Source organism: Drepanopeziza brunnea (genome assembly GCF_022702325.1).
Source record: "Drepanopeziza brunnea f. sp. 'multigermtubi' strain 214-2 chromosome Unknown ctg19, whole genome shotgun sequence".
Classification (NCBI taxonomy): Eukaryota; Fungi; Ascomycota; class Leotiomycetes; order Helotiales; family Drepanopezizaceae; genus Drepanopeziza; species Drepanopeziza brunnea.
The window spans coordinates 950,770-964,400 of NW_027094082.1; the positions used below are offsets into that span (position 1 = coordinate 950,770).

The following is a 13,631-nucleotide window of genomic DNA, read 5'->3' on the forward strand; positions in this document are numbered from 1 at the left end:
CTTACCGCGAGCATGGAAATTTAGGGCAAGAGATGTATCCAGACGGCTGCTATCTGTCTGTAGAGCCAGAGGTTGTTCCCGCTGCTGCTCGCGGATCTCAGAAAACCAGACCGAAATATCTACGTGGACTGCAGATGCCAGCAGTCATTAAGAAGCTGGACAAGGAGATACATGGGGAACTTAAAGGCTACAGTAGCTCCAGAAAACCGAAGCTCATATCAAGCATATAGCAGCTTACGCCAGGAAGTCGATCAGAAATACTTCGGTCACGTTGTCATACATATACTCCTGGATCGCTTCCGTTCTCTTTGAGTGAAAGCAGCCCGCAACTAGTATGGATAATGAGATATCCAGCATACTAATTATAACGCGGGATCGTAACAAATAACGCATATTTAGCCTTGCGAGTCCCAAATGAAGTCCAATGCTATCCCGAGCTAAGCTAACGAGCGCCCCGAGCGAGCTATGTGGCACTCGATACTACCGGTATACTAAAGTAGCGTTGAGACGCACCGCAACGGTTCTGCTTTAGCACTTCCTGTACTCTTCCGTACAACACTAGCTCCTCCGTAGTGAGTACTTGCAATCAAATTAGCTCTTTCTCTGTCTTTATACAAGCATGTCATACATATCCATCCACTAGCGCAGACTAGACTAAACTATATACAACCTGACATAGGAATCTGCAAGAAAGTAACCGATGAACGGTGAACTCCTACACCGGGAGTTCCACATCTGAAATCCTAATAAACATGCTAGCTAGCTCCAACCAATTCTTGAAGAGCAGAGAGTATCACAAGTGAATCGGCGACGACGATACGAACGGGAATCAGTCGGTACTGTGTGATATTCCCTTCCTTCTTGCACGCAGGCGAAATACCGGCAGGCAGGGAGGCAGGCAGGCAGGCAGGCAGGCATCTAACGCTCGTCTGGATCAATAACAATCAGCACCACCATCATCATCATTAGCTCTCCCAAACACAACCCAGGGCTCTGGACGAACCCGCTAATCCATTTGAAACGAGGCTCTGGAGATGCACACCCTGGCGCGTGGACTGAGGCTTCATCCCCAAGTTAAACGGAGCGGCGGCCTTCGCTACACCGCGCACCCGGACAGGGACACACGTCGCTAAAATACCGATCCTTCAGTTACGTAATTCTCTAGAGGAGGTAAGTGACGTGATGATTCGGTCGACAGTACCTAGTAAAGCTCGTCTCTCTCACTTAGAGCGATTCTACCAATATATACAATACACACTACACATACACATACACACAAACACATCATATGAAAATCATGGTAAGGGCAAGTGGAGTGTATTTAATTGCGAGAGCGTGCATCATGCGGCATTCGATCTCCGTAGATCCGGAGACCCATCCCGATACTCTCTCAGCTCAACAGATCCTTAAAAAAAAAAAAAAAAAAAAAAAAAAAAAAGTATAACGACCCCGGCGTAAATCTTCTTCGCCCTCTTATCCTTATCTGTCTTCCAACCCCGACCAACCAACCTGCGATGCATTCACGCGCCGCCGTTGCACACATTGTATCCGAGATGGAGATTTTCGCATGTGCGTGCATGCCATCCGTCGACCGGATTCAACCCAATCCAACCCAATCTTAACAGGAGAAACCCTCAGCCATAAGTAATTAAATACTAGGCCAGAAGGCAGGTAGATACAGTGTGAAATTGCATTGTTCCAACGCAGTTTGAAGCAAAGACCAAAAGAACAGAAAAATATATATATATATATATACATATAAATATATCATCGGCCCTGGTCTCGCTTGCCCTGGGCTGGCCTGGTTTGCTCGTGGCCAGCCGGGGAAGAGAGAGGGGGGGAGGGGGGGGCCGCGGGATGCGCCGGCTCCAGATTTGCGAGGGGGAAAAAGTATGTACTGTACATAGGCTATAACCCTAAATCGAAAACCGGAGAAGTTCATCCGCCACCTTTGTCGTATATCGTATCTGCCAGAGCGGCGCAGGCTGAGCCTTGCGAAGAAAACGTCCGTACGTATAACTGGTTGTATAATGATCAACCTCGGCATGGCGTCAGCTGGATTGGAGCGTCGGTTTGCTTGTCTTATCTCTCTCCCGCTGCAGATTCTTGTCTGCACGTAGCGGCTGCGAGTCGCTCGACGGGAGGGGTATAAGATGTGCTGTGATATGCCACCTCGCGCCGGCACAGCCTCGTGGCAAACGAAAACGATATGGTCGGTTCAGCTCGCCTGCGGGGAGTTGCCCCCGTGGTGGATTTTCACCCCATCTTCGGACAGAGAGAAAAGGGAGGATCTGGTGCGTAAGAATATTTCATTGGATATCTTGCACTTCCGGGCATGGCTGCGTAGCAAACGAACGCTTGCCATGATCACTTCCAGCGCTCCGTGACTTTCCTCTCCTGTGCCCAGTTCGCCCGTCCGTGCTCCATTTACCCCTCTCGTGAATATCGTTGAGGTATCGTTATAAGATCCAGCTTCCTTCCTTCCTTACACCAGAGGTATCCGAAATTGTACAATGTTGAAATAAAGTTCCCCCAAGACAGACGCAGCCCTCGAAGCAACTCCCATGACGCCTCGCTGAAAAACGTAAATCAAACGTCGTTGGCGCATTGTTGAGATGCATCGATTCGTTGTGGTTGAAACCGGGAACAGACTTCAAAGTGTGACCGAGGCACAGAATCCCCGAAGAGAGATGTTTTGCGAGCGTTTCATCCTGTCATTTACAGAGATAACATTTCCCCTCCACCAAGATGTATCGTTCATGCGGGCCTCTCGTGCAGCTTCGGTCCTTCTTCCCATCGGTAGTACAGCTGAAGAAGTGTGCTCCGGGATCCACACAGGAGGTATAGATATAGTAGTTCTTGGTGTATTCGCACATTTTGTCGCAAAGGGTTTGAATGTATGAATGCAGGTGAATCTGCAAGCAGGATGTCAGTGAGAAATCCAAATCGTCAAGCATGCAGGACAACCTACGGGAACGTAGCAGGAAAGGGGATTGAGAAGAGGTTGAAGCAAGCAAGTGAATAGGCGGTTCAGAGTGCGATTGGATACTGAAGAAGAGGAGTTGGGAGAGCTGTTCCAGCAATTCCCCAGGGGTTTGCATGTGTGTATATATATGTCATATACTTATATGTATGTCAAGCTGAAGAGCAGTTGAGCAAGGGCGTAGTGGCCAAGCCCGGATCTGATCTTCCCTGGCTAGCAAATGGAACAATAAAAAGCAAACTGATAAAAGAAGAACTAGAGTATGAAATAGACGGCCATTTGCGTCTAGTGGGCACAACAATCTACTTATGTGGCAAGGCCAGCTTTCTGAGCTATGGCCGCCAAGTTTGCCTTGTAACAAGAGCTTCGACAGCGGCAGAAGCGCAGCGAGCATGGACAGGCATAAGAAATGGTCAGACCAAGTCAGAAACGAGCAGCAGGTGAGGTTGATCCACCACTGTGTGCTCGAATGTCAATAGGTACCGGCGGCCCTAGCCTCTACATCACGGCTGTTCCTTGACATGGTCTTACCCGAACCATCCTTCCGACTGTACATGATCTAGCGAAGAATTAATTATTATTATGATCTTTGCTGGCTAGTGGCACGGGCATAACGTACCTGTACAGTACTGTACGTAGTAATACTTTTGAATATGCAGATGCAGGGTGAGTGAGCGGGGGACGTGGAACGGGGGGGGGGGTGCGGGGAGGGAGGATGGGAAGGGGGGAGTGTCTCGTCTCTCGGGGAGGTGGGATTTTCAGTGTTGTGTATGAAAGAAAGAAACAAGCGCCGAGCGGCCGAGCGGACAGCAGTCGTAGGAGTGTACTACTAGATTCTAGGTTCTAGGTTTTAGGTTTTAGATTCCAGGAGTCGGTAGGTCCAGGACTCCAGGTCCAAGCGGGAGGAATGCGATGTGACGGGTCTGGGTGGTCTGGGTGGTCTGGGTGGGTGGGTATAGGAACGGGAGCGGATGTATGGGAATGTACGGGATGTGGTTGGGATGTGGTTAAAAGAGCCGGAGAACTTTCGCTTCGTTAGCGTGTACCCTAACCGAACACCGTCCGTACTCTGTACCTGAACGTCCTCCTTCCTCCATGCAACATTGATTTATTTATTTATCTATTTCCCCTGTCCTGCGGTCCTGGCTGTGGAATGCGAACAACGAATAAATACTACGACGTAACTGGTTCAGTGTTCATACCCTGTGGTCTATCACTTCATGCAACTCCCTACCAAGATTATATGCAAGTAATTATATGCAAGGAAGTCCTCCGTAGATATGGAAAGCCTGTCCCACCGTCATGACTATATTAAGTACACTATAGGTTGAATGGATGGATGATTATCGAATCAATTGTCTCAATTTCACACTATACAGAATTATCAAGTGGGACAATAATGACGGGCTGCTGGTGGTAGGCAGCTGAGAGCCGGGCTCGACTTTACGCTTCGCAGCGCTGCCCAACGCTCAGAGAATCCTACTCCGTAGACGAGTTCTCTCGGAGGAAGATGCAGGCACAGGCACACACATACATACATACGTACAGAGTACATCAAACACCGTCTGAGCGGCATCCGCCTTCCGCCTTTTTCGGTATCCTCAATTTCTGACGGCGATCGATCGCGATCATCGCCACACCAAAGGAGAAGTCTCATCAGGGTCTGGAAGATAGGGCATCCGAGCTGACAATATCTATCTATGTATATATATATATATATATATATATATATACTATCCCACTAGGAATTTCCCCACAATCAAGCAGGCAGGTCAACGTCATGGCGTCTGAAGGACAAAGTCAAAAGTCCGCCGGAGCAGGTCTGTGCAGATCCAGATGCCGATGCCGTTTAGGGGTTCGCGTCGGCCTGGGACCACGAGTGTCCATCTGACAACCACACCTTCGATACTTTGATGTTGCACGGAGATAGCAGCCGAGTCGATAGACCGAGCATATGTCAGACATTTGCGGCTTCTGGGCTGGAGATCTTTTGATCCATTCCTTTTTGCTTGACAAGTCATCTTTTCCTTCGAGGCTAAACCGTTTTCGATAAGTGACTGCTCACGAAAAGAACATTCTAAAAAGTGATGAATATCATATCGGACTTTATATAAAGCCAGGATCTATCGAAGATGCTAAAATTATTTGAAATCTTCTGCAACTCTTTGAAAGCGGTGTACGATTCAATTTCGCACATGTTCACTCTTTGAAAAAAAAAAACAATATATATATATGTATGTATGCATTATTCGAAGCGGTGGTTCTTTTATAACTCCAAATTATATTTAAAAAGCCAAAAACTATTAGGATAACAACCAAGCACTGGGAAAGAACTAATAATAACAAAGAGCTAAAGGTTAACATATCAACTACATCAAAAGAGCGCTACTTCAGATCGCCTCAATTCCGAAATAAAGGGTTCGCATTGCACGACAAGAACTCGTGGCTAGATGAATAATACACAAACAAGGCCAGAAACAGACAGAGACCAGCTACCTACCTAGTCCCTCCCTCCCTCCATCCATCCATCGATCCACCCATCTACCACACCCCTCTCCGTATTCCAAATAAACAGATCTTGGCCGTACCCGTTCAAAAATGCAAAGATACAAGCAACCGAGAAGCGAGAAGCGAGAAGCGATCATTCCTTAATCGATAGTCGCGGTCTGGTCTTTTCCTCTCCCGGCGGTAACTTTTCTACACTTCTACATCCGACAATCGTACCGCCCCCCCCCCAGCTTCCCGCTACACGGGCCGCCGCCATTCATGCGACTTCCGGTCGAGCAGCCGTTTGGCTTGAATAGAATGAAGCGCGCGCGCGCGCGGAGTAAATTGGTTTTTATGGCTCCTCTAGCTTGTTTGGTGTGCGGTGTACAGATTTGTATTCCTTAAAAAAAATGAACAGCATCCACTAATTTTCCCCCCCTTGTTTTTTTCCTTTTTCCATATTTTCTTCTTTTTTTTTGGTTGAGGAGGAGAGAGAGGGGCGAAATGAGGGGCGGGGTTGAGATGGGTGGTGCGGAGATGTTGAGGAAGAGGGATTCAACACGTACGGTGCCATTAATGTAGCAGAAGGCGAGTTGGCGCTCCGGAGAAGCGCCGCATTGGCCGTTAATTAGGCCGTTGTTGGGGTCCTCCTGGGTTAGGACTTTGCTGAAGCTCCATGATGAATGAGCCCCTTTATTTCTGGCCTTTGGGAGCCTTTATTTCTGACCTTGGGGGGAGTACCGGTAGTCATTTGGTCTGGAACACCTCAAAGTCAAGCTACTTGATAGTACTACTACCTATATCCGCTGCTTCCAAATTACCACGGAGCCCCCGGCTTCCTCTCGACTCGCGCGGAGCCTCCTCGAGCTGATCGGAGACGAACGATTGTGCACACAGCTGCCGGAAAGCATGGAGTCTGGGAACGGACAAGGCATGATGTCGAAGCTTCAAATCCGCGAGAAGCTGAGTGTCAGCAAGAGACTATTGATATTACACCACTTGTGTTCTGACCTACTGAATTGAGCCAAGAGGGTCGCCTGTTCAGATCACTTGAAGATCTTGGAAAGGGCATTACAAACTAACATGTTCGTAGTGTCACTTGACCACCGAGGTTACTGAAATACTGATGGATTGACTGAGGTCTCGGGGTGACATGCCCAGCTGGCTCCAGAAATCGCTAGGTGGCGCCAGCTAGATGCTGTTCCAAAGAATCCAAATCGATCATGGGCTAGCGCTGAAAACATCCAGCCGTCCAGCCACCCAGCCATCATCCAGGTAGCACCGAGTGGCGTGCCTGTCCGACGAGCTCATGAATGATCCCGGGAAGCTGGGACTGTCAGAGGAGAATATTTGGACGGTCGATCTTGCAATGTTTCCAGAACAAGGGTTCGCGGAGACATGCATGCGAGATGGGATTTGGGATCGATGGCAGTGCGACTCGGAAGAGGACCCCGTCGACAAGGCATTGGTCATTGTGTTCCCGGTTCCTACGAGATCGGTGATGTGACACCTCAGTTACCAAGAGCCTGGGATTTTGCTTTTCCGGGAACATTGGTTGTCTCTCCTCGAGACATGGCAGCAGTGTATGGACAACACAGTTGGAAAACACAGTGGGACGACCCTTTCCACGACTCGAGGCTGCAAGAAGAATCAATAAACAGAATCAATAGTGAATTCTCACTTTCATCAAGAATCAATGGTGAATCTTCCATTTTATTACAGGCTAAACGCCAACTCGCCAACTCGCCAATCCTCGCGCGTTGTCCAGCGACTGGGGCACACTGACTCCTAGAATAATCACAAGAGCGCCATAACAGCTGCGAGGAGACCTCCGAGGACACCAGCACCAATGCCGGCCGCATATTTAGGAGCTGCACCAGCAGTAGGAGTCGGAGAAGCAGCCGCAGGAGCAGCAGCAGAAGAAGCGGCGCTAGGGGATGCGCTGGGCGTAGCAGAAGTACTTCCGTTCCCTGTCGACGAATCGCATACTATAGATGTTGGTAGATCCGTCACACCGTTCGCAGAGCAGATGTTTTGAGCAAATGTGACGACCCCGGTCTGCTCTTCTTTCGTGCAGCTCTTAACCAGGCAGCACGCGATGGAGTCCAGAAAGCTATCATTGGCACAGATGCAGTCGACGCTCAATCTGTCGCAGCCCTCGAGGGGAGTCAGCATTCGCTTTGTTTGTGGACAGGACTTGACTACTCCTGATCTTGAAGAAAAGATCGTTGAGGAAATGAGGGGTTTCCCCGGTACCTACAGCGATCGTTTGCCCCCCTCCAGTCGTGTATTCAAGAACACATGGAGTCTAAAGATAAAGGTCAGTACAAGCTGCTGCGGTCCTAGAGCCTGGATCCTAGATTTGACTGACAGCACAAGATGGCAGGCCGCTGAACTGGGCGTGTCCCAGAGAAGCCAGCGCGCTGACGAGTGAAACAAACGCGACCTTCATGACTTGGATGTTGAGAGAATAGAGGGACTGGGAAGTTGAGTGTAGTCGAGTTCGAATAAGACTGAGAGAGAAGGCAAAGAGAGAGAGAGAGAGAGAGAGGGGGGGAACGTGGGTCCTACTTACGGAATTGATCTGCCTTTACTGGACGCCCTGATCCTTCGAGAATAAGATTTGGATCATGGCCGTTTGGTGCACCTCTCATCTCGCTTAACCTTATAGACTCGAAGAGATCCTGGCTTTACTTGTACTACGTAGTCGTACGTAGTACTACTACGTACTTCGTACTGCGTATCAAAACACGAAAAGTATATTTTTACTAGGGGTTGACCAGGGGATTGTAACCCTAACGCTTGTGAAGCAGTTCCTCAAGAATTCATTATTTCTTTATATAAACCGTAGTAAAATCGATATCAAGCGATGATTGATGCTCATGGAACACTTTACAAATTCTAGAAAATAAACATACACGTTATTTTGCTACATTTAATAAGCGGTCAGCTTTAAGGTCCAAATATGCTTTCACCAAGTGGGTCCGTCTTTTATTCAGGGGGATAGTAGAGAATACAAGTCAATCAATCACGACCATATTCATCAGAAGCTTCCTTTTATGATCTAGTATCATTACTAAATAAGTATTAGCGATAATAGTTATCGAGATTCTATAAATATACTTGTAAAGATACGTCACTTTGAGAATCGATTTATCGATATCGTGTTTTTATTTGTTGATAATCAAGTCTTTCATATCTAATAATAAAAAGAGACTTAGTTTCTATCCACTAACCTCCCTCCTTTCGAAATAGATTGAGCTCAACCCTGTTGTCGAAAAAGATAAAGAAAAGGAGCAATCCAATTGCTTACTAGATCCTAGCTCTAGAGTACAGTCCAATCTACAGGTACAACCCATTCCGTCGTCAATCGTATGCCTATCATAGGCCCGCAGTAGGCAAAGCGAGCGAGCGGATACGGCTTTTATTAGAGCTAGTTCCAAGAGCAAGGAACTTTCAGGATCGTGCCAGGCGTGAGTGTGTTGCTCGTAATCGCGTCGGGGTTGTTGGACGTCAAATCCTCGACAGTTGAGCAAAAATCTTCCGCAACCGGTGTCACCTCGTCACCCTCGACGACCGTGTAGTAGCCATCATTACTGCCCGGTATCCGAGAGCAATCGCGCGTTCGAACTTTGCAAGGAACATAGCAGATGTCTCCGGGTTCGAAAGAGATGCCAGGGTTCATTTTTTGCATCTCTACTTGATTGGTGCAAAAGTCACCCGCGACAGAAATCCACGTGTCGAGTACTGTAAAGGTGTAAAAGCCGGCGCCGGTGTCGCTTTTGGTGTCGGGCCTGCAGCCTCGACGGAGAGCGGTTGCGACGCCGAGGAAGGAGGCGAGCCAAAGGAAGTTGTTATTGAAACGCATAATGGAGTTGGTAAACAAAGGTGGATCCTTCTAACGATTTGAGCTTGTAAGATCGTAGAGCACTGTAATGATAATGTGTGGTCGGATTGAAAATACGACGAGGAGTAGCTCATCTTAAGTATGATTGTGACTGCGAAGAGGCTCGGCAATTTCGTAAATATTATTTTAATCGCTACTATCCCACTCCCTAAATAAAAGACGAAAAGTATATTTTTACTAGGAGTTGACCAGGGGGCTGTAACGCCAACGCTTGGGAAGTTGTTTCACAAGAATTCATCATTTCTTTATATAATTTGTAGTTAATTCGATATCAAGCAATGATTGAAGCTCATGAAAGACTTACAAAATACAAGAAAATCAATATATACGTTATTTTGCTACATTTAATGACCGGTCAGCTTTAAGGTCAAAATATGCTTTCACCAGGTGGGTCTTTTATTCAGGCAGGGGGATAGTGAGGATCCGTACCGTTACTTATCGATACGGGCAGCGCTCAAACTCTGTAGTGGCGTTGGGAAACGGTTATCGAAATTTTCTCTCCTAGAAGTACGTAGTACGTAGTACGGTAGTAGTACATCTCACCATGAGTTTGCGTTTCAGAGTCAAACTTTAGCCAAATGCTGCGAGAGACTCCCCCACCGGACTCGTACTATATGTATTACGCCTACTACTGTACTGTATCCCCCCACGAATACATGTCGGACCCAGTTTAGGCCCATAAATCATAGAGCGGTGGTTTCTGAATGGCTCAAAGCCCTGTCAACCCCATTATACAGACTGAAAACCGACCTAAATATAGTACTACGTACTTTTCAAGGCTGGATTCTTCTAAGTTGATTGGTTTGAGCCGTGGTAAGATCCCTTGCGAAATTATACTTTCGACATGTACTACGCACGTAGTATTCATGGGGGGGATAGTATCAAGGCATTTGTTTACAACCTTAGCACCACGGCTGCGGAGACAACCGTTACTGTACAGTACAGTAACAATACTCTGCAAAGTATCCCAAAACCCTTGGCTCTCTTTGCCGTCCTCCTCCGTATCCCTTGTGCGAGGTCTGGTTGGACGCAAGGTACCCTAAGTATACTTTTCATTTTTTGCCGAGAAGACACCTTCCCGCTTGCACTTGACCGGAGCTTGTACGGGCTCCTGGGATTGCGGCACCTTTGCGGTGCGGAATATTCGAGAACATTGAATATCGTACAGCCTTGGAGTTCCGTTTACTCCGTACAAGTACTACGTATGTTCAAATCTGGGGGCTCTGTTATCCAACGAAACGCTGTCGATCTTCACGGTTCGGTGAGATGAAGTTTCTGTTTACTGTACGAGTTGGGTTGCTATGGGTCCAGTCCAACCTTACTTAGACTTTTAATTCGTACGTCTGGGCGTGTGTCACATATCAGCGCTCACTACCGGTACCGGCTCCGGTACTTCACTTCAGCTTGTACTCTCTAAGTACTTATCCAGCCCCACAAGCTCTGCCTTATGAACGCGTCGTCCTTGGAGCTTTGCTAAGGCTCATCTGCATTGAGTGAAGTTTTTGTCATCGATTCCTTAGAATCTCAATTAATACGCCGACGCTGATTTCCTGTGGGTCCACTACACGCCAGAACAGAAGATGGGGCTCTGGGTACTCGAGTCGTCGTCGATGGCACATGTTCCAGGTATTCATTCATCTGTAGAGACATCAGACTGGGGACAGACGGTAACAATCTAAGGGACGACCCGGTATTTCGACGACCCTGAGCGACCTCGAGCTGCGACGTCAGGGACTGCGGGCTTGAAATGCGACACCAGTGGTTCGGTTCCCATCATTCTGATACCACAGCCGAGCGACGATCCAAACGATCCTCTGGTATGAGCTTTCATGCTCTGTAGCGCCTATCTTCGCGTGTTTGCTTACTTACGAGGCTTAGAACTGGCCGTTATGGAAACGCGATCTGATTCTGTTTATTCTATCCGTGGTATCGATCTTGTACGTGTAAATCCTAACTATTTTTTTTGTCAACATAAGTCGATGTCACAGCGCTGACCTTGACGCAGTGCGACCTCACTAGGGTCAATCTTAGCGGCCAACACACTTACTCTATCCTTACTTTTCGAGGAGAGATTTACAGAGATAGCAGTTCTCACCGGGTATTACCTCCTCGGGGTAGGGGTCGCCGGAATACTCTGCGTGCCGTCCGGGAGAATTTGGGGAAAGAGACATTTGTACCTCCTAGGAACCGTAATAGTCTGCGTATCGAGCGCTTGGGGTGGAGCATCAAGAAGCTATGAGTCGCTTCTTGCGGCAAGGATTTTCCAGGGAATTGGAACAGCTCCGTTCGAGGCTCTTGTGAATGCGGCAGTTGGCGACTTGTACTTCGTCCACGTATGTGCTGGGCCCTGAGATACTCCAATACTTGCTGATGTGTGACTAGGAACGAGGCAAGCGTATGGCACTCTCGAACTTGGCTGTGTTTGGAGGCGCCTTCTTCACTCCCATCTTGGTTGGGAAGATTACACATACCATCGGATGGCCTTGGACGTTCTACTTCATCGCTATATTCACTGGCGCCTGCCTGCCTTTCGTCATCTTCTTCGTGCCCGAAACCGCATACCGCAGATCGCCGCATCTGAACATCGATATGGCTCCCTCGGGCGGGAGTGAAGAAGACATCCACATGTACCACAGACTTAGCAGTCCCGGCCGTCAAACTCGAACATCTAACGAACCAGGAGCACCGACGGCCCAGAACATGGGCGCGAAAGACAAACAGGCTTTCGCGGATAGCAACAACCCCTCTTCCGGAGCAGATATTCCGAAACGAAGTTTTGCAGAGACGTTACTCCCCTTCAACGGCAGGAAGACGGATGAGAGCTACTGGAAATTACTGATTCGCCCGCTCCCCCTCTTTGTGCACCCTGCCATCATGTGGTCAACTCTGATCCAAGGTAAGCTTGCGCGCATCCCCCTTCCTACGCTCTTCACGGTAGCGAAGGTGGGCATCGGATGGGTGGTCGCATGGATATTTCTGGGAGCCATCGCGGGGGTGCTCTCGCTTATGGGAGACGTTCGCTAACACGTCTGGCCTCAGGATCTATGGTCGGCTGGACTGTTTTCATCGGCATCATTCTCGCCGCGATATTCATCGGGCCGCCTCTCTTTTGGGACGAGGTCAATACTGGATACGCCTACACGGGGGCCTTCCTCGGTGCCGTCGGCGGCTTCATAATTGCCGGGGCCCTGGCCGACTGGAGTGCGAAATACATGACGCGCAAGAACAACGGTATCTACGAACCCGAATTCCGGATCGTCCTTGTGATTCCGCAGCTGGTGATCGGCTGTTCCGGGCTGTTCCTCTTCGGCATCACCGCCGACCGGCTCATCGAGTTCTCGTGGGTGTTGCCCGTGTTTGCCTTTGGGCTTGAGGTTGCCGGGATGGTGATTGGCGCTGTCGCCGCGAGTCTGTACATCGTCGATGCCCACCGTAAGCCCTTGACCGCGCGACCTCTCCGCGCGCTGCACCGACTGACGTGCGCAACAGGAGACATCGCCATCGAAGCATTCACCTGCATCCTCATATTCAAGAACTTCTTTACCTTCGGCCTCACGTTCAGCGCCTACGACTGGCTCGTCGAGGCCGGCATCTACAAGACCTTCATGTGGATCTCGAGCGTCCAAATCGTCATTTGCATGCTCAGCGTTCCGATGTGTAAGTCTCCCCCAAGGAACCCCCCTCCCCTCCCCCTAGAGGACTTTTCGCTAAAGTAACTCGGCAGACGTCTTGGGGAAGAAGAACCGGGCATTCTTCCACCAACACGACATCTTGAAGCTGACCGGCTTGAATTGATGCCAAGCACAAGCGAGGCTCGGCTCATAGATCCTGTTGATGTATGCGTGAATGAATGAATGTATGTATGTATGTATGTATGTATGTTAAAAATATAATCGACCTGGCGCAGCTGCTCCAATGCATATTCTACTCCAGAGACACTTCTGCCTCATCTCTTGCTGCGTGAACGAACACACTCCCTTCCGCGCTCCTTCCTTCCCCAGCCTACCAACCCTGGCATTCCCTCGCTAGGACTTACGACCTAAACAAAATGTGGCCTTCCCTCGCCTACTCCAACCCCAGGGCTCCTGCACCAACCCACCTACCTACCCATCTACCCACCCACCAACCCTCCCTCTCCCAGTTTCCAGAAGCGCACAACTCACTCACTCACTCACTCACCGCCCCAAAAACCAGCCCAGCCCAGCCCAGCCCGACCCGACCCGACCGGTCCCGTCTGCAACCACCCCTCTACGC

The 13,631-nt window shown here is 49.0% G+C and overlaps 4 protein-coding genes across 4 annotated transcripts; 1 reads left to right on the forward strand and 3 right to left on the reverse strand.

The window, feature by feature from the left end:
* Positions 1 to 2,757: 2,757 nt before the first annotated feature.
* Positions 2,758 to 3,101, reverse strand: L3040_009042 (uncharacterized protein; the record flags this gene model as incomplete). The annotated part of the gene is made up of 2 exons (XM_007297781.2): positions 2,758 to 2,915; positions 2,972 to 3,101. The coding sequence occupies 2 exons, from the start codon at positions 3,099 to 3,101 to the stop codon at positions 2,758 to 2,760; spliced, it is 288 nt and encodes a 95-aa protein (XP_007297843.2).
* Positions 3,102 to 7,267: 4,166 nt separating this feature from the next.
* Positions 7,268 to 7,922, reverse strand: L3040_009043 (uncharacterized protein; the record flags this gene model as incomplete). The annotated part of the gene is made up of 3 exons (XM_066155816.1): positions 7,268 to 7,627; positions 7,731 to 7,778; positions 7,842 to 7,922. 3 exons carry the CDS (start codon positions 7,920 to 7,922, stop codon positions 7,268 to 7,270), a joined length of 489 nt encoding a protein of 162 aa, XP_066010104.1.
* Positions 7,923 to 8,903: 981 nt separating this feature from the next.
* L3040_009044 (uncharacterized protein) lies at positions 8,904 to 9,338 on the reverse strand (the record flags this gene model as incomplete). Its single annotated transcript, XM_007297779.1, has 1 exon — positions 8,904 to 9,338. One exon carries the CDS (start codon positions 9,336 to 9,338, stop codon positions 8,904 to 8,906), a length of 435 nt encoding a protein of 144 aa, XP_007297841.1.
* A 1,619-nt stretch (positions 9,339 to 10,957) lies between these two features.
* Positions 10,958 to 13,172, forward strand: L3040_009045 (uncharacterized protein; the record flags this gene model as incomplete). The annotated part of the gene is made up of 8 exons (XM_007297778.1): positions 10,958 to 11,003; positions 11,058 to 11,194; positions 11,256 to 11,314; positions 11,383 to 11,710; positions 11,760 to 12,273; positions 12,417 to 12,809; positions 12,867 to 13,034; positions 13,102 to 13,172. 8 exons carry the CDS (start codon positions 10,958 to 10,960, stop codon positions 13,170 to 13,172), a joined length of 1,716 nt encoding a protein of 571 aa, XP_007297840.1.
* Positions 13,173 to 13,631: the final 459 nt, after the last annotated feature.